Here is a 20,735-nt window from a genome sequence, read left to right on the forward strand (position 1 = left end):
AATTACTGTATTGTAAGCTTATGATAAAGTTGTAAAAAATCTACTACTGTAATGCAGTTGCTTCACAACAAAATAACTTTTCAGTACTTAAAATTTTAAAAGACTACAGGCATTAAGGTAGCTTGCTGTTATTTGACAAATGAATCAGTTCTCTAAGAGCTTCAGGCTTCTGGCATTATGGGATGGTCATCTTAAACTGTTACACTCAAAAGTATGGGGTTTTTTTATCCCCCGAAAAATCTAAGACTGTATTGTTTGGAGGAGTTTTGACCCCTTAAAATACCAAGTCTACAGGCAAATTGTAGACTACATTGTCAGTTTCCTTCTTAAATATTGAAGACGGCTCTTCCAGGCTTACAAGAATGTATGTGTGTAGTTTTCCTTAAATATTTATGATTGTGTATCTTCTGTAGGAGTAGCTTGTGTTCTTAAAATATCAGTTTGATTAATACTCTTCTCATGGAAGGTGTCTTCAAAGACTCAAATCCATGCAATGGAGAAAGACCAGTTGGCTCAGCTGTTGGAAGAAAAAAATTCTCTTCAAAAAGTACAAGAAGATAGGATACGGAACTTAACTGAGATGCTGGTGACTTCTGCCTCCTTTTCCTCAAAACAGAAAGCCAATGTAAGCACCTGTTCCAGATCTTGTTTACTCTGAAATACTTTGCGAAAGCTAATATTAAATACATAGGGTTATATTTACAATGAGGAATAAGTTTAATAGACAATTTTCACATTTTTTTCTTATTTTTGAAGGGGTAACTTGAAATAACTTCTGAGTGAGTATCAATTCAGTGTTGCCTTGCAGTGAACAGACTGTGGAAGCTTTTGCTTTCAAACCATTATGCTGTAGTTCAGTTTTGAAGAAACTGCAAAACTGTCTAGGTAGCTGCTGGTACTGTTATAGAGCTAGCTTAGCGCAACATCTATTCTCTACTTGTGCTTTCATTGTATCACTTTTCCTGTAAATACAGGTGTGTTTGTGTTTGTGGTTTTTTTTTTTTTTAAAAAAGGCCAAGAGAAGAAGAAGAGTTACTTGGGCTCCTGGTAAAATAAACCAGATGAGCATGAGTTGTTTTGAAGACTTTACATCAGGGCTGACTGAAACAAAAAAAATGAAAAGGTCTCTGTCATCAGTACCAGACACAGAGGATTGTAAGTACCATCCAGAGAAAATAAGGAGACTCTGCAAAACTGCTTTGAAATGAGAAATAATCCCTTTTTAATAAATCTAAGTTAAAAAGCAAATTAATATGCTAACAATATGAAAGCTACATTTAGTTGGCCCTACTATACTACTCAAATTATGTTCCATGAACTCAGTTTTGAAAGAGTTACCTGTAGCCCATGAGGAAATCCTATTTTCCAGCAAAGAATGATGCCTGAAAGGGAAGTGGTTTTAGCACAATAATACTGGTAACGCTTGTGCTTTTTTATTTAAAAAGGGGAGCATTGGTCTTACTATCCCAGCTGAAATAGTGTAGCAAACTCCTGTTGGATAATTTTGCAAGCATTACTTATTTTGCCAAAGGGAATAAGTCAACTCTCTGATAGCACGGATTAAGAAGTCCTTGCACATGCTTTCCAAGATTACTTTTTTCACCCCTGCTCTTCAGCATATTGAGCTTTAATTTTTAAAACCAAAGGTAAGAGCTGTGAGGTAAAAGGCAGGGTCTACAAATACTTCTGCCATGCAACCTACTCCAGCCCCCTGTTTTTTTGTAAATGTAGCCAAAGTTATTCTTCAGCACAGGCTATCTATTAAAACAATGTTCTTCCCCTCAAAAAGGAGAGGGGGGGGGGAAGTGTGTGTCAAATTCCAAAATTCTCAACAAGAATAGATCAGTCATTACTCAACAATCAAATTGAGGTAGAGAAATACAAGGATGACTTAGAGGGGTGAGGGATGAAGTTGAACTGAAAACACAAGAATAAATGGACAGGTTTTTTGCTGGATTGTAATTTCTTACAGCCTTATTGCCAATCCTTCTACCAAGCTGTTTTGCTTGTGGGGGTTGACAGGGTGTTTTTTGGGGAGCCTGGGGGGCGCATGTGTGGTGTGATCTATGTTTTTTTCTTTAAATCTTGCAGGATACTGTTGAGTTGTTCTTTCCTTGACACTTAAATGCTTTTCCTAATCTCCAGTTAAATAATGAATACTAATGCAAATCCAGAATATTAACTTGTGCTAAGGTGGTCAGCGTGAGTGTAGGGACTGGTCCTCAGTGTTATTTCCTTTCATAAGAAAAAACAGTGAGTTTCAGAAGTCACATCCAGTGTGCTACATCTTTTCCATTGGATGATTGTTTCCAATGTGATAAAAATTTTCAAGGAAATAATTCTTGATGTCCAGTTTAAAATCTACTGCTACTCTGTATTTTTCTAATACATCTTTCTCTTCAGCTATATTAGAGAATTTTGAATATGACAACCAGTGTCTGATGGCTCCTGATCAAATTTCAGATGAAGGGACTGCTGGACCTAACATGAATTGGGTAACTTTATAATCTATGCCAGTTGTCTAATACAGTGCATATATATTACATCCTTCTCAGTAAGATCAGCCTTACTTATCTGTAGGACACCAATATTCTTCTGTATGTCTGCAGTATTATTGTAACTGGCTAGAAAGTAAGTCTCATGGTCATCTCTGTGAAGCTGTGGGATGGCTCTATGATTCTATGGCTCTGTGGCAAATGATCCAGTAAGCTTTGGTACTTAAACAGGACTAGCCATGAAAAGACAAGCAACAAGGAATGTAATTGTAATACTAAAATTGCTTGATTTTGTAGATCAGTTAACTGAGTGGTTATTTTTCTAGACTCAGAAAGACTTTGAAGAATCTGTGCAACTCTGTGAAGCATTAGCACTAGAAAAGGTTAGTCTGTTCTGTGTTTTCTAGAAATAAGACTGACATTCCAACAACAACTTCTAAAGTGTCTTGTGCTGCTTCTTCAGGATATTGCTGTAAATGAGGTCAACGTCCTGCAAGCTAACTTTAATAGCCTAGTATTGGAAAATGAGCAGTTGAAGTTAGAAATAAATGAAATGAAGGAGAAACTGAAAGAAAAAATGGAAATGGATGAATTTGAAGCACTGGAGAAACAAACACAAAAAGATCATGAGGTAAGGTGCATTGAAATAAATACAGAGAATTCTCTATGCTCAATTTTTTTCTAGAGTTTATTTGGTGTATGTGTACTTGGATGTTGATTCACAAATAAATAGTATTGTAAGCTACATTCAGCAACAGAATGCATGAACCCAGGATTTAAGCCGGATTTACTCGGTGTAAAATTCAGACTTTTTTGGACTTTTTTTTTGGAGCGTCACATACTGAAGTCTGGTTAAACATATTTTTGTGTGTATATATGTATCCAGATATTTTTTATATATGCATGACATGAATTTCACTTTAGATGTCAGCAAAAGGCTTGTTTTGCTGTTTTGAAGTTAAAGTATATTTGTGAAGCTATGTTTCACATTTCTTGTGCAAAACAGTGGTTTACAATCCAAGATAGCTCTGGTTTTGGTCATGCATTGAACTATATAAGCATTAACTTTCAACATATTAAACAGTAATAAAATATTTTAAAATAATAGCGTGAATAGTAATGTCTGTGGAAAAATGAAACTTACTTTGTACTAGGAAGTCAGAAATGGTAAACCTACCTACTAGATAACTTATGAGATTAAGCTTAATAATAAGATAAGAAAAGCTGACTTTCAGTTCTCTTTATCTTCTTGTGCTGTTAGTGGACATGTACCTTGTTTGTCCAAATGTTTTATGCTCCAATCCTGTAATCTGTGTTATTTGTATCAGTTTCTAGCTGCCTGAGGGCTAGACTGAAATAAGTTGGGGTGGAAAAAAAAAAACAAACCACTCCAAACAAAAGAAGAAACAACCAAAAAGAACCCCAAAACAACAGCTTGAGGTATTAAGAAATGGATGTATTATTCCAATCCATTTCTTTCCCAATACCTTTTCTGCAAACTACTTGTACGTGCTAGTCTGTTTAATATGCTCTGACCACTAAACTAAGGTTGAAGCTGAAGCTACATCCTTTTGCATTGTGTTAAGTTACAATTTAACATCGCCTCTCACTTCCACTGTGTTCCCTACAAAGATTTATGGATCTTAAACAAAATGGATCCACAACAGATTATGGTTTAGCTTGTATTTAAGTTTCTTTTTTAGCACAGTTAGTCTAGCATACAAAGTCTTCTATCTTCCTTATAAGCCAACACTTAACAAATACTCAGTCACAACTTTCCCTGCAAAGCTTTTGTGTATCTAGTGACAGGTGCACTGTTCTAAAGTAGCTTCTATTACAAGAATTGGTTTTTAATGATTCATGTTTTCAGATATGTATCTGAAGACAGTCTATAAAACGTATTTGATACCCATATAGCAGATTAATTACAGCAATACTGAAAGGTCACATACTTTACCAAATACATTAGTTGAAATCCATCAGTTTAAATCGCAACGTATATATACAGGTAAACTCTGTTCTGAAAAATGACATTAAACTACTTCTGACAGTAGTATCGTACCACATCTTCTACAACCATCATCTGATTTTTAAGATTACAGATAGGAGTACAGTAAGAAGAAAACCCTAACTATGTAGAAATACTCACAGGAGAGTGCTTGTTTTAAGGCTCTTCCCTGATCTTAGTTACAGATTGGATTTTCTCTTTGCCTGTGCTTGTGACTGCAGAAGTGCTTGTAGATTAAGTGCTTATCGTAAAGCTTTGCTAACAAAGACCAAAATAAAGGAGTTCTTCAATTTTAGAAGTGCTTTTCTATCTAGTCTTCTACTTGTGCCTCTTGAGGATGGAACAATGTGTTCATGCCTTGATTTACCTCAATTTTGGCACCTTTTCATTCCTGTTAGTAAATAGATTAAATTATAAATTATAAATATCATACTAGACACAGACATGTACTGCTTACATGACTAGAATTTTGCATCTGTACATTTTCTACATTAATTGCTTTGATCATATTGCTTTTGCTTCTTGAGCTGTTAAGATTAAATTGAACTTGAATCTTTTCTAAAACAGAGCGACTTTGCTGTTTAAATAGATATGTGTGTATATATAGTTTGCCCATTAATGCAAAAGATAAAACCTTGCTTATTTTCATGGTGTTGGCAACTAAAACTACTGGTGTGGGTGCTTTCTAACATCCTCTGCAATTTTGCTTCAATTTGCTCCACAGATACAACTAATGCATGAAATAACCAACTTAAAGAGTCTAGTTTCAAATGCTGAAGTGTACAATGAGGAACTTGAGGTGAGCCTGTCCATGAATTTACATGCAATAAGACTTACATATAGTGTGCTTGGTTTTTTATCTCAAAATACTGTATTTGCTAGACATCGTTGGGCTCTGGTTAGTCTTAATAGCTCTAAGGAGGATATGTCTAAAACCTATGAATGTTTACTATGTACAAAGCAGGCTTCTGTTAAATTCTTACCTGAAAAACTAAACTGGGCACTAGAACTTTCTTCTCCCTCTTTTTCTCCAACTTGTAGGCAGAAATAAACTCCAAATTGGAAGAGCTGAGAGAGAAAGAGAACAAAATAAAGATATTACAGAATCATGTGGAAGAACTGCAGAAAGCAGGAGCAGAAAAAAAGGACATATCTTTTTCAGTGGTAAATTTGAGTTTTCTGCTGGGTTAATAGTTGGTTCTGGTTTTGTTGGAGGTGGATTAAATATTGGTGTAATATTGATATAATTGAAACTTCTTTCCCTACAGATCTTGAAGATTTTTTTTTTTACAAAGCTTAATGTGAATTACTACAGCACTATACAGCAGTACTCTGAAGTAAACCTATGGGAAATGCTGCTCTTTAACCCATCTTTCATTTGAGTCTGCTACTGTTCCTTCTCGACTAAATTTATCAGGTTTTCTGAGCCTGTATTTACATTTCAACCACGTTACAATGAACTCACTTTATTATGTCTATATATTTCTTGATTTCTTCAAGTATTTATCTGTTCCTTTCAGGGAGATTCTGATAAGCTAACTGAGGAAATTCAGCAGTTGAATAAATCCCTTTTAGATAGTGAAACCATAGCCTTGGATGCCAAAAAAGAATCTGCTTTTCTCAGAACTGAAAATTTGGAACTGAAGGAAAAGATGGTAAGTACTTACCTTATATACATAATGTATATTACAAACTGCTGTCAAAGACCTGTCTGCTCCCAGACTAGTGAAGAAAGCAATCATAATTGATAAAGACAAGATGTGGTAGAGTATTTGGAGAAAGAAAATGACTCATGTGCCAAGGAATGCTTTTATTATGGAATTCAAGGAAAATGGGTCTTCAGGAAAAAGATAAAAAGAAAATAGGCGCTGCTCCCAAAGGAGTGGGATGGGGTAGTTTTAGGTTTACCAGTAGAGAGAGAGAGAGAGAGCAAATGAACAGTCTTTAGGGAGTTAATAGGACATAAAACTTGAAACCTAATTTTACCAGAGAACGAAAGAGAATAAGAGATAAGTTCAGAAGTGGGATGGAGCTTACTTTGAGCTTTGAAGGACAAAAGACAAAAATAGTAGAAGCAGTTGTGGCCCTGACCTCTAAGGTAAGGTATGTTTTGTTATAGGACTCTGACAGGAACACCGTTGTTAAACATGGCAGAATAAGCCACAATTTATTAAGGCCAAAGTTGTAAGCGACAAGAAGAAATGTGACAGATGCAATATTTAGATTTTAAGCAAGTAGACTTTTATTTTGTGTGTGAATTGCATGTTGTTTTGTTTTCCTGAAGAATGAACTCGCAAATAATTACAAGCAAATGCAAAAGGATGTCCAATTCTATCAAAGCCAAATAGAAGCAGGAAAAGCCAGTTATAAAAAAATGCAAGCTGACTTGCAGAAAGAGTTGCAGTCTGTATTTCAAGAAAATGCAAGACTAACCTCACTAATGGAGGGTAAAGTTCCAAAAGGTACTGTTCCAGGTGGTGCTTTTTTCTCTCTCTCTCCTCCTTTTTCCCCATAATGGTGGGGGGCATAGGGAAGACCTTGGCTCTTGTTCTCTCATACTTTGAGCTTCTGTCAGTATTGGAGAGTCTGGTACTGCTGGCACATAGTAACTGCTTTAGCACTTTCTTGCACTATTTGGAAAACTGCAGCTTACAGGATGTTTTGCATTTTGCGCAAAGACTGTCAAGTTAATAAAGGCTGTTGGAGTGAATCTAAACTAAATTGGATGTCAGCCTAACAAGTGATGACCAAATTCAGACCACTAGTTTCATGTTGGCCATTGGTATAATTCTAGAAGAGTGTATTGTACAATGTGACATCTGGAATGCATTATAAATCTTCTGCTTAACTTAGAACATACTTTTTCTTTCATACTCCTATTAATCTAAACTTTTTAATTCTCTAGATATGCTCTGTCTTGGGGAGCTGGAAAAAAAGGCAGCTGACTTAAAAGGAGAACTAGAGAAAACATTGAAAGAGAAAGCACTTCTACAAAAACAAGTAGATGAGCTCTCAGAATATCAGACTCTACCAAATGTTGTTGAGATGCAGCAGAAAGAGGTAAACAAAATATTTAACTTGGTTTTTTAGTACTTGACTGGTAACGTGTTTATAGAGGCCTACTTGATATGAAGTTCTAAAGCTAAAAGTTATCTTGAAGCAAATAACCTGAGACTTTGTGATTAAGTTCATCAAGTTATTGTTTTCCAGGTATTTAATATTTGCACCTAGGAATAAATTTGAAGTAACATGCTTAGTCACAAAGTCTACTATAATTAATGAGGAATTTCTAGTCCAATACTTGTCTGCCTCATTGCCATGGTCACCGTTGATAACTGTGTATATGTATAACGGTGTTTGATCCTGCTTTACTATGCTAAAACTGAATCTTTGTCCAGTTGGCCAAAGAGAAAATTTCAAGATCTTTTAGCAGAAAAACTGCTTGAGAACTGATTCAACTTGTGAGTTCTGGAAAACTTGTAAGGAAACTTTCCTGTTTCCTGGCAAGTCAGGGCTTAGTCTGCTAAGTTTGCTGTAAGTGTTTGCAAACAAATCCTTTTAAGACACACTTTTTAGGTTTCTTTATCATTAAATACCTGCTACTAAGTACACGCAGTGAAAATTATTCATGGCAAGTGATCTCACAAACTCATGAATGCTCTGCAAAAACCATGAAAACCTTCCAGTGGTCTACTTCCACTAATAAACAAAATGTATTAGATGTTAACAACTTCATAAACTTTGTATCATAAAGTATTGATACATCTAAATGTTCAGTTTAGGAGTTGTAGCTGGAAATATCAGTCCAGTCCTAGCTCAAATGTAAGAAACTAAATGTTTAAAGAACACCTAAAGAGTTAAAGGAGGGGTTTCAAGGTTTTGGAAGGGGCTTGTCTGCCTTCCTTCCTTCTCTTTGAAGGATTGTTTGCTAGATGGCTTCCTCCTGACAAAGCAAAGCCTAATGTGCTATGTGTTTGCCTGTACTTTATTACCTATACCTGCATATGAACAGCATTTTTTATTATGTAGCTATGACATACTGATTTAGAAAATACTATTAATATTGCTTTTCCGTTGGCAGATTATTGAAAAATGTGAGGAGCTACACTTAGTAAAACTGGAAAGAGAAAAGCTGCTTTCTGACGTAGCTGACAATGAAATTAGATTTAAACATATGACTGAAGAAATTGGAAAATCAGAAGACAGTCTAGCAGATGCACAACTTAAATATGTAAAGCTTGATCAGGAATATGTAGCACTTAAACAGCTCCATGAAGAACTACAGCAAAAATATGTAGCAGTATTGGGAAACAATGAACAAATGAAGCTTCAAATAGATACGCTATCCAAAGAAGCACAGGAGTCTAAAACAACTTTGGATGAAGTGAAATCAGAGGTTAGTGTCAGTGTACTCACATTTACAGATAAGAAATGAGGTATTCACAATATTAAAAAAAACTTTTTTGAGAAGTAGTCTTTAAAGGTATAAATAATGTTGAAATTCCTCTGGTGTGAGTGGATATTACTTACTCTGTGCCAGGTGTACAAGGTTGCAGGATTGTGTAGCTTAATGGTCTCTTCTTTTTTGTAGGCAAAGAAATGTATATGTTGCTCCAGGTTATATGTTCTTCTTCTGTACTTGACCTTTTAATTCTTCTTTTTCCATTCTTAAGTTATGTTTTAGTATGCAAATACTTTAAGTATGCTGCTATGACCTACTCTATAAAGTCAGAGGAAACAGTCTCCTAATTAGGAACTGGACTCTGTTCAGAACAGATGATCTTTCAAACCAAAGAGAATCACTGCATAAACTGGCAATTAGAATGGTGGGGGGAGGGAGCCCCACTTAAAGGGAACTAAAGATGCATGTTTTTGACAAGGCTTTTGACACTGATATGGCTGTCATATTCTAGCTATGGATTTGATAACTCCCAAGCTATGCTAAGGTTTCCTGTGTGGTGTTATGTTTTAGTAAGACTTTTGCTGCTAAGGAGAAACTGCAGGAAGGTTCCATAAATAAATGTTTATTTAACATGGACAAGAATATAAGAAGTGACTTTAAGTGGAATGATGAACTTCCTATTCTCTTGTTGAAAGCTAGTATCTCTCACGCTTTCTAAGCTAATATAAGATTCTGTGAGAACACGTACACATTATGCAGTTCTGTGTTACAATGAAAATTTCTGGCCTTTTCCTTTGCAAACTAAAGCTCTCTATCAAAATGAAAGAACTGGCAGAGAAAACGGCAGAGCACAAACAGCTTCTTGAGGTAAGAGAAGATTTTATTCAAACTCAGCAGAAGTTAAATGAAATGGAGCAATTAAAAGAGCAAGAAAAGATTATGGAGTTGAGACTGGAGGCCAAGGATTCAGAGATTCAAACAATTATTCAGCAGCTTACTGAACGTCAGGAAGAAATAAAAACTTTAACCCAGGAAAGAGATGACCTGAAGCAAAAAGAGGAGTCTCTCCAAGCTGAGACAGACCAACTCAAAGAGGATATAAAGGACACTGTTTCAATGGTAGGAATTCTGCCTTTATAGAAATTAACTGTACATGTAAAGGGGAAAAGTGTAAGAACAGTTAAAAACAATACTGAAATATAGAGGAGTGGGGTTTTGTGTATGTGGTTTTTTTTTTTTTTGAGGAGTACCAACTAATGTTGCAAAACACTTGAATGTTCTTCTGTGGATTTTCTGTCTTCTATTATAAAGAATATTTTGGCACATGAAGAACTGAGAAATGCACAGAGTTCTCTCAAGCAATCGCAGGAGACTGTGAAGAAGTTGGAAAAAAGTATTTCTGAAAAACAATTGCAGTTTCTGTGTGTTGAAGAGGCACTGGGGAAAACCATTAAAGAATACAAAATACAGGTAAAATGTTACATAATTAAAAATAAAAAAATCCTTTTAATATGTCTGCTAACACTGAAAACAAGCCTAATTGAGCCTGCTTTATAGTCTCTTCTGCTTGTCTTTGGAAAATTTCTAGGCCTATTGGAAAATTTCTAGTAGAAAGAAGGCAAGACGGTAGTACTGACTGATCTCTTATCCACCAGTTGGTGGTCTATTTCTGTAGTGCTTGAAGATGTAATGTACACTTTAGTAAATCTTTGCTTAACTAGTTTGCCTCATGGTTATCAGTTTGAGTGGTTGGCACGAGACAGCAAATGGAAGAAGAGGTAACGGTTACTTAAGGGTAGGAATGAGGGCAGTGGTTTATAATGCTTAGTCCCAATGAGAAGTGTAACACATGGTTGTAAATGGCAGCTTAGTTCCCAGCACCGAGCGGAAGGCTGATCCCACTGGGTTTTGTGCCTCTTTGTTTGACAACTGATAGAGAATGGTGCTAAGAATGTTGTTAGACAGCTGCTTCAGTGGCACAGTTTCCCTGGCGGGAGAATCCATAGTATGTGAGTAGATTTTTCTTGAAGTATATCAACTGCCAGACTCATTAAGTCAATGGTTGTCAACTCAGTATTTGCATGTTTTGGAGCGAATGCATAAAAAAAATATCCAACAAGTGTTTCTTGTTTGGCTTCTTGCTCTCAAACCTTTTTCTGGATAAAAAATCCAGCCGATAGAGCAGAAAACTGCTAAAAGACTGTTAGCATTTAAAACAAAACAAGTGACAAAGGCCAAAGACTCAGTTCTGGGGTCTTTCTAGTTTGGTTAGAGTGGTTTGATTATAAAAATACTGTAGCTGAATGAATCAAATGCAAAATTTTTGCATTTAATTTTGGATTTGAATTGATAGAAATATGTCTTTGCACACTTCTAATAGATAGCACAAATGACAGAAGAAATAAAAATCATCACAATGGAGAGAGACGGGCTTGCTGAGGGCAAAACAGAAAATGATACCTGTAGAGAAAGTGATGAGCTTCAGGTGCAAAAGGAACAAATCTTTTCCCTTACACAAGAGAACAAATCATTGCAGGATAAGCTGGACCGTTTGCTTTTGGAAAAAGAAGAGTATGGAGAAAGAACTTTGGTAATTATCCTAGGGCTGTAATGGAAAGCATGCTTCTTTAAACTTTTGAGTGAAAATAATACGCAAAACTGAAGAAAAGGGTCCTGCTGCTTGGACTGCAGACCATTAAACACCAGGATTATTACTGTTTACTTGAAATATGTTCCACCCTTATTGTTGTAAATGGACTACTAGTAGAAGAATGACAGACATTTTTCTGTAAATAGAATTTTAACTTGATCATGATGTTTTGAGTTGACCTGCACAGAGATGAGGTTCTATAATAAGCAATTTTTAGCTGCAACTATTTTATCAGAAAGGTGGTTCTGCTTTTTCAAAGCATAGATAGAACTGACACATTTCTGGGCAATCAAAGGAACATTGCAGCCAATGCTTTCTGTAATTGGACATGCTGATTACACATTTGATATCTATATATTCAAAGTGTGTGTGTGTATATACACTTTGAAAAAACTAAAGTATGAGCATATATTAATATTTATGGGGAGAGCAGACAAATACCAAGAAATAATTACCTTGACAACCACTACTGCTGAGATGAGAAATATGGATAAGGTCTCTGGTTTGTGGGGCTGGTTTTGCTGGCTTTTTTCATTGTTTGGGTTTTGTTTTGGGGGTGTTGGTTGCTTTTTGTGTGGCTTTTTTATTGGTTTTTTTCTCCTCAGGCTTAACCTATGGTCATGAAATTCTACTTTTGGTAACTTGTTTCAGAAGTCCTCACTTCAAACATTATTTTTGTGTGTCCCATTCCAAGAAACTTGAATTGCATACTGAGTTCAGTCAAACTTTATTCAGAAAAAATACAAATCTCTCTAAAACATAGCTTCTGTTTTGTTTTACATAATCAACCTGTCAAAGGTCAGCTATGTCTCTTTTAAAGCTACTTCCCCAAATGTGTTGACTTCTATCTCTGTATAAAATAGATGCCACAGGTTCAAGAAAAATCTATTGAGCAAGAAGTATTTCTTCTGCGAGAGGAGTTGAGCCAGACACAAAGAAAACTGCATGAAATGGAGGAAGTGAAGGCCAATGAATGTCAAAAACAATCTGAAAAAATGGGGAGAACAGATATTATTCCAAAACTGCATGACTGTCGAGAAGTGAGCACTCTGACAGAAAGAGAAGATGATAATCTTAAACTGCAACTGGAGAATCTCCAAAATGAGAGAGACCAGCTAAGAGAAACTATACAGGAGGCAATTAACGCTGTAAGAAGAATAGTCCTATTCCTTTAGGATAATATTTTTTGTGGCCTTCTGTATGTAAATTATGGAAATGTTGTTTAGGCTTTAATATACTTTAACGGTGTTGTGTCCACAGAAGTCGGAGATCCAGGAAGAGTTGAGATGTGCTTATAATTCTCTCAGACAACATCAGGAGACTATTGTGGAGCTGAAAGAGAGTATTTCAGAGAAAGAAAATCAACTCTTGAAAGTGCAAGAGGCATTGAAGGAAACAGCTGCTGAACTGCAGCAGAAGGTCAGATGCAACTTTGTCAAGTAAACTAAAAATTCTGTCAGAACTGGCAACCCACGTCCTCTGCAGACTTCAGTTTGCAAGGGTTCAGTAAATGTGATAATGAAATTTAATTAAAGTTTTCCCTTCTTCCCCCCCCACACACCTCCTGTACTGCTTCTCAAAATAATTCCTTAGAAACAAAGGCAACGAGAAGATGATGAAATGCAATTTGACCTGTAAACTACAAGCCTTACTTATAACTAAACATGCCTTAGTGGTGATTGATGAAATACTATCTGGAATCAGTACTGCTCTTTGACTTCAATGCATTTACCAAGTGTTAGTTAAAAGGCACATTATTAGAATTGAAAAAGCTATGTAACTCTAGAAAATACTTGAGCAACTAAAAGAATGAGCTAAACTGCCTTTAACTTGCTGCACTATTATAAAATTTCTTGTTTACGTATTTTCATGTGCTGACACTATTTGTGGCTCTTAGCACTTGTTAGAATCAAATGTAATGTCTTCTACTTGCTGTGGATACAGCAATGGAGTCATTTTTATGATGGCTTGTAGGCTTTTACGCATTTGCTTTTGTCTGTCAATAAGACAAAAGCACTTGAATTTAATTGACTTCAGCAAAATTGTTAGATCTTTCTTTGCTTACTGTAGCAGTAAACTAATGGAAGTATCTTCTGTAAAATAATCAAATTGGAGCAACCTGTATGTACAGATACTGCTTTAGAACTATGATCCAATAACACTCTTAAATCGGAACCTGATTACTGGGACAACAAAACTTAATTTGATAATTGGTTTGGAAAAACACCATTCTAATTTATTACTTCTACCTATGCTAGAGATAAATATTAATACTGGTTCTTACTTATTATTTCAGCTTACTGAAGAAACTGAAAACCTGACTTCTGAATATGACAAGCTACTGGCAGAAAAAGAACAAATTACAAGAACAATGAATGAGCAGATCTGTCAGCAGCTTGAGAAAATCACTTTACTAAATCAGGAGAAAGATGAGCTACAGCAAATGGTAGCAACTTGTAAAACAGAAAGAGATCGGTTAGAGGCTAACTGTCATGAAAGTGAAGAGAGGGTATGTATAAAATCGCTTAAGTAAATTATTTTAAAGGCAGGTTGTATCACTCTGAATTACTTTGGTCATTAAGCCTTACGGTGTTAGGTATGTCTTCCTCTCCCTTCACTACCACGTTAGCAGCAGTAAACTAAAAATTTAGTGTACTAATCCAGTTGAGATTTTGGAATCTGTCTCCTATTTTTCCCTGGTCGGTTCCCCTCCTGCCCTCTTGGTCACTGTTCTGCTCTGGGTTCAGGCACAGTTATCAACCACCTGCTGGACGAGCACTTCGCAGGTTCCTGTTACATCTGTCCTCTCCAGTGCCCCTTTGCATTTAGCACTGAACAGTAGCGATAATCCAGGTTTACTGATATCTAAGAGCTTAATTCTCCTACTACTTCAGGTCATTCTGGGTTGGTGAAGAGAAAGCTAAACACAGAGAAACTGATGAGCTATGCTATTTCTTCCTGATAGATTAGTGACTTCATTCCAAATACTTGCATGAATAATATGCTGATGTTGACACACACTGTCAGAATGAATTTGTCTGAAATATTGTTAACAAAAATCAAGCTGCTAATTTTTGAAGTTAAAAGGAAGTCTGGTAAATATTTTATTCCCAAAGAGAAGCTCTGCAAATTATTTTAAGATATGTAAAAGCTTTCATATGAACTTTAGCAAACCTCAGGCAGAACCACAGATTTCTTCTGTATAGACAAATTAATTCAAAAAGTAAAACTAGCACAAGAGGATTATCAGATTTTTCATTGTAGACTTACATCTTGCTACTAAACAATTAGCCAAATTGTGCAACTGGTGGCAGTTGCCCCAAGAATAAGGCTATCTTTCATGGTAGGATATATTTGTGTTGGGGGGTGTGTTTGTGGGGGTTTTTGTCATCTATATAATCTGTTCCTCCCACAACATTTTTCCCTTTCCTCTTTTATTTCTGCCTACTTTTTTATTTTTAAAACTGTTAAAGACTGTCTGCCTTTAGAGTTTTTAAATAATACATAGGGGAAATGATAACTGAATGTCTTTTCTGAAGTAAAAGACTGATTATTCAGATAGCTCTCTTTAGAAATTCAAATGCTTTTGACTTATTGTTTCTAACTCCTGATAAGCAAAACAGTCATTCTGAGTGAACATCCATGTAATACCTTGTTTTGCAGTTCTTAAAAGTTCTGGCAGAAATGGAAAATCTACAGGAAGAACTAAGGCACCAGAAAGAGCAAGCTGATATCCAGAAGAACATATTAGCAAATAAAGAAGAGAAACTGCAAAACACTGAAGAAAAACTAAATGGAGAAATAAACAAACTGAAAGAAGAGGCAAGTACAGTAATAAACTCTTAAAAATAATTTAGAGGTGGTCCTCTCAAGGACTACCCATGATAACTTGTGCTGTTTTAGTGGTCCAATAGATGATGTCATGGTCATGCAACTTAACTATTAGCAAAACCTCCTCTTCTGTTATGTGTTGATTTAATACTTTTTTAAAATATTTTTCAACAGGTAGTCAAGTTGAATGAGGACTTCAATTGGGTAAATAAGGAAAGGCACCAGCTGCTGGGAGAACTGGAAGAAAAGACTGCGAGTGAGAGCCATAAACTTCAACAGCTAGAGAGACAGTGTGACTTGTTAGCACAGGAGAGAGATCAGCTCCAGGAAATACTGGAAGGTATTAGAGCAGAGAAGAACAAACTGGAGGTGAACCTACAGAAGAGTGTTGATAAGGTGCTTTATCTTTAAGATATAATAACTATAAATACTTGATAGAGGAAGATGGTTAATTTTTGAAGTTGTCATGGAAAATGTGTTACAAGTATTAATGTTATGTACTCAGACTGAAGAATATTGGCGTGCTTTAACTTCTGTCTTGTGGAATGGTATTTAAAAAATGGATGTAAATTCTTTCAAAAATGTTATCTGTGGATGCTGTATTTAAGAATAAATGAGGAACCAGAAAATACGTGGGTTTCATTACCAAAACACTTAGGAATTTTTAATGAATTTGATAAATTGGTATGTTTTATAGTTGAGCTCCAAAGTTTTGAAACTAAAGCTGACAGGTCCTAACACTTAGATTTCTCTTCTGGGTAAGGCATATCTTTACAACAGCAAAGACAAGTAAGTTGGGTGGTGTCCATTAAGCAGCAGTCCTTGTTCAGATATTGAGTAATCATTTCAAATATCTCTAGTTTGATTCAAATCTTTGGTGGGAGGAGAATTTTCTTAGTCTTGCTACCAATATCTTTCAATTCACCTGTTTTCTTGAATATCAATTGTCTGGCTGTAAAATTTCAACTTCAATAGAAATTCAGAGGCTTAGTGAAAGGCTAGTTCTAGTAAGTTACCAAAGTAAATCAACAGCATTCTGACAACCGTTCTCCTTGTAAAATCAAGTAATTTCTTAATGTGAACCCTACTCAAATAACATACCTACTTAGTTACTTATCTGTGTAAACAGGAATTGCACAAAAGGTGCAAATGTTTTACATTACTAAGGATTTATCAGTATGCAAGCTGGCAGGCGTTGCTTAGTGAAAGGAGAGACTTTCAGAGACAAAACTTAATTTCTTGCACTCAAACTAAATGGGTTTTTTTGTGCTAAATATTTTGACTCTTATGAAATACTGAATGGCCTGGTGTGTGAGAGGTAGCTTCACGTGCTATTTCAATCTCAATTTTATATTTGTTGCTCTATTTTTACTCAAGATTCTTGAAACAGAAAAGGAATTGAAGTGGCAACAAGAACTCCTCAGCAATGAGAAGATCAAAGCTGAAGAAAGGGAAGAATGTTTGTTAAAGGCTCAGAGGTGGTCAGAGACTTTGGAGGACAGCCTAACAAACAAGGTGAGGAGTTTTGGTTTTAGTAGCTATTTTGTCTTCTGATGTTTTATCACTGATGCACTAAAGTTTTGCTCAAGACAAATCCTACTTGTAATTCAGAGCATCATTTTTTTATGGTTGCCCATGTTCTTACTTGTTTAGCAAAGGATTTTGTACATGTTTCTTCAGTGATGTTTAGGAAAAGCATCTTCAACTAGTCTCAGGCTCAGGGCCATTTGGGTTGGTTGGTCCATTAGAATGGACACCAATTTATCCAATGTGTGTGGGCTTAATACAATACTCAGTAATTGCATGTGTATCTATTCAGACTCTAAAAAGCACTGCATGAACCCAAGTGTGTTTGGAATCCTTGGTGCTTTGCCCACTTGCAAACTGTATCTGTTACTCAAAGTCTTGCCCTTAGCTCTTGCAAACTCATTCTTTTTGCAGTTTCCATGTCTTCACTTTTCACCTATCAAAATCTTCGTTTGTAGACTGAAGTTTGCTTCAGATGAGCGAATATGTTACTGTTCTATTTGCTAGAGCAGATATAAAGATAATTCCATTGCCTGTTTCTTATGCTAATCTTCCGTTTCTTTTCACTTCCTTGTGATGTGGGCATAGGTTGACTGTCTTGTTTTGTTTCCTCTCACTTTACTGAAGACTAGAATTGACTGAAGTAGATTTCTCTGGGTGTCATGCTATTCCTCTTCTTTCAATTTTTTTTTCAAAGTGATAAGAGCACTAAAATTATTTTAGCTTCTCTTGCTGTTAGTGTGAATTTTAGAGTTACTGGAAATTGTGTTCTTTGCGTTTGGCACAATGATTAGAGTACTTTGTATCATATGTCTTGGTTTTTCCCTGCTATTTATTACAGATTCAACAGTTAACTGAGATGCTAAATAGCATATCATGTGAAAGAGACCGGTTATTGGCTGAAAGAACTAGTCATTCTTTCCAACTTAAAGAACAAATCTCATCAATTCAGCAAGAAAAAGATGAGCTACAAAAACTTCTCCAGAATGTCAGGACTGAGCGGGACCAGCTCAAGACAGAATTGCAAAAAAGTTCTGAGATGGTTGGTGTTGCAACTTGCTTACTGAAGTTATGAATAACTTCTTTTCTTGAATGGTACTTAATATGCATGCTTTTATTTTAGTGTGTTGAAACAAATGCAAAACTGGAATGTGCTCTAGGCCAGCTGAAGCAGAGAAACCTGAATGATCAGTCCATTCAGGTGAACCCACTGGATAATGCAGAGCAGGTGGTTGATGACAGCCTGAAGGAAAAAACCTTGAAAATTCAGGTGAACGAACTTCTCTCCTTATTTTAAGGATGCATGTAAAACCTTAATACTACTTGTTCTGGAGCATAAACCCTGTTTCTCTGTATAATATATAAAAACTGCTTGCATATCTTGTTGTGCTGGAAATCACAGGATCGGTTCATTTGCTGTTCAGCGACTGTGTATCTTGTTTTGAGAAGGTTAAACTGAACTTCTCAGAGACATCTCACTCGAATTCATTACTGTCCAGCCACCCCAATGAAAATAACTAGTCAAGCAAAGCACTTCATTTTGTTATTGCAAAATCCCCTCGAATTCTCCCTTCCATTACCCCTCATCAAAGATAAATCTGTTTTAAATAAATTTAATCTCACTAATACTGTTCTCTTCAAAATAGGAAGCTTCTGTCATTCCTCAGAGCTTTTGTTGACTATCCTGAGTATACTTTTTTACAGATCTGAGAAATACTACTAACCTATTGAAAGCCAAAATAAACCAGGATTTATGAATATGTATGAAACGCTTCAAAGACTACCATTGTAGTGCAGTCTGTGTGCCTGTGCAGCAGGTTCAGGCATCATTCTGTGTTCTAGAGAAGCCTTGAGTGCTGCTTCAAAGGACTGAATTTTGCAGAAATCAGTTCTGTGGAGCTTTCTCCATTCATACTGCCTTTATACCCTACGTCAGCAGCAGGGAGCTAACAATGAAGGAAGCAAACACTGGCTGATGCCTTTTAATGGTGCTCTCCCCCTTCTGACTTGTAATAACTTGTCCGCATCTTTCTTGTGCGATTTTTCTCTTGCTCCTGTTGGACACAGGGCTTATGTTCCAGTGTTTACTGTAGGGTGAAGAGTTAAACTGATGAATCCTGTTTCTTTCAACTAAGAACCAAAGATGGAGGTAGTATCCCTAGGAAGTTTGATATTACTTGAAAATGTATAACCTAGCTTCGTATGTGATGCTTGAGTTGCAGTTTACTGGGCATGCCTTGAAACCTGTTGCATTTTGCAGCCTGCTCACTGCTTGATCATGTCTCCCTTTATACGGCAGAGTGCTAAAAACAATTTTATGATCCTTTTCTTTCCACAAAGGATCAACTAGATCAACTCGGGAGCCCATCCTGAGAGCAGCCCAGGTGGCAAACTTGTGAACAGGCAACAACTTAATTTGGGGCCTGATCTCTGTGGGTCTTAATGTGGCCAAGTGGTCTAAATAATGATAATAATTTGAGATTGTGAAATTATGTTTCTGAAAACTAAGACAACCTCTTCTGTTGTGCCTGGCTTAGTGTTTTTGTCATATTCCTGTGGTGTCAAAACTGAAGTCCTATTAACTTTTCTGTTGTAAAACCAATACGTACTGCAGGGGTTAGTCCTGGGAGTCTTAGTGGTTTATTTTAAACTTCTGTTTACAGCTAATGACTCTTTTTCCTTGTTGTAACTGAATGAATCTTTCACTTGCATTTAGGAGCTTCTTGAGAAATTCCCAAATATGGGGAAGAGCTATGAATGTCTTTCTACGGTGTCTCTTAATCTAAAGAAAGAGCTGGATAGTCAGAAAGCACTGATGGCTGTGATACTGACTCGGCTTTCATCAGAACAGAGTAAAGGAGTCAAAAGACTTCAAGCTGAAAATGAGAAAATAAACAGTCATCTCCAGAGTTTACTGAACAAACTGAAGGTACCAACATAAGCATCCACACATTCAGCATTTTCATATTGCTTTGGTTTGGGTTTTTTTAATAGGATCTCAGAATTAAATTAGGATTCTATATACTCTAGCTTTGATGTTTTTTGTGAATCTGTATCTTGTGGAAAATAAGTTGATAGTAAATGCTTTACAATCCTGGAAAACTGGAAGCATTCAAGCTAGTCAGCCTTAGCTTTTTACTATACTTTAGCTGCTTTGTACAGTATTATTTCTTTAATATTTAAAACATTTTAATTGGGAAAAGAAATTTTCTTTCTGTACTCCATAAATGAAATTATGGACCCCTACATATGTATTTTACTGAGCAGGGGGGGCGGGGTAGACACACATGCAAGATGTCTTGGAGATGCATGTTTACTCTGCAAAATTATCCAGGTAGTTTGAGAACTTCTATAGCCTTGCAGACCTTTCCCAATTTGTAGTTCAGTGGAGAAGCTGATTCAAATTACCAGAAAAAAGTTAAGGGCAAGAAAGAATTTATGTTGCGATACGCAGAAGTACAGTAAACAGTTTTTTCTGTTTCTTTGTTTACCATAGAATGTTAAGGGTTTTTTTGTTTGGGGGGTGGGGGCAGGCCCAGGGAGAGTCCAGTATGCAGAAATACTGGATACAATCTTGAGTCAGTTGTCTATATTATTAGCTAAAATTTTAACAACTATTCCAAAGAAACTAATCTCAACTTCACACCGGGTTTTCAGGTTTGATATTTTTCCTTTTTTTTTTTTTTCCCCGTAGATGCCTCTTAACTCCTGTGATTACACATGTTTAAGATCGAAGTAGTGATCTCTACCAGAATAAAGCTTAAAAGATTATTCTTGTAGATCATCTACACCTTTCACAACTCTAAGAAAATAAATACAATA

At 36.0% G+C, this 20,735-nt stretch overlaps 1 protein-coding gene across 3 annotated transcripts in view; it reads left to right on the forward strand.

The window, feature by feature from the left end:
- CENPE (centromere protein E) overlaps window positions 1-20,735 on the forward strand; it is a 38,200-nt gene that overhangs the window by 9,022 nt on the left and 8,443 nt on the right. The window contains exons 13-35 of one of the 3 annotated variants that reach the window (XM_055796306.1): window positions 467-625; window positions 1,014-1,155; window positions 2,404-2,495; window positions 2,822-2,878; window positions 2,959-3,126; window positions 5,228-5,302; window positions 5,545-5,667; window positions 6,024-6,158; window positions 6,788-6,965; window positions 7,409-7,563; window positions 8,585-8,899; window positions 9,713-10,024; window positions 10,217-10,375; window positions 11,286-11,495; window positions 12,419-12,703; window positions 12,816-12,974; window positions 13,852-14,064; window positions 15,219-15,381; window positions 15,565-15,782; window positions 16,764-16,901; window positions 17,755-17,955; window positions 18,037-18,183; window positions 19,630-19,842. In XM_055796306.1, the coding sequence (XP_055652281.1) occupies window positions 467-625; window positions 1,014-1,155; window positions 2,404-2,495; window positions 2,822-2,878; window positions 2,959-3,126; window positions 5,228-5,302; window positions 5,545-5,667; window positions 6,024-6,158; window positions 6,788-6,965; window positions 7,409-7,563; window positions 8,585-8,899; window positions 9,713-10,024; window positions 10,217-10,375; window positions 11,286-11,495; window positions 12,419-12,703; window positions 12,816-12,974; window positions 13,852-14,064; window positions 15,219-15,381; window positions 15,565-15,782; window positions 16,764-16,901; window positions 17,755-17,955; window positions 18,037-18,183; window positions 19,630-19,842 (4,017 nt within the window). The remainder of the gene's footprint in view (window positions 1-466; window positions 626-1,013; window positions 1,156-2,403; window positions 2,496-2,821; window positions 2,879-2,958; window positions 3,127-5,227; window positions 5,303-5,544; window positions 5,668-6,023; window positions 6,159-6,787; window positions 6,966-7,408; window positions 7,564-8,584; window positions 8,900-9,712; window positions 10,025-10,216; window positions 10,376-11,285; window positions 11,496-12,418; window positions 12,704-12,815; window positions 12,975-13,851; window positions 14,065-15,218; window positions 15,382-15,564; window positions 15,783-16,763; window positions 16,902-17,754; window positions 17,956-18,036; window positions 18,184-19,629; window positions 19,843-20,735) is intronic. The other 2 variants (XM_055796308.1, XM_055796307.1) reach the window with 2 other exon arrangements.

This window comes from Falco peregrinus, chromosome 2 (assembly GCF_023634155.1).
Source record: "Falco peregrinus isolate bFalPer1 chromosome 2, bFalPer1.pri, whole genome shotgun sequence".
Lineage (NCBI taxonomy): Eukaryota > Metazoa > Chordata > Aves > Falconiformes > Falconidae > Falco > Falco peregrinus.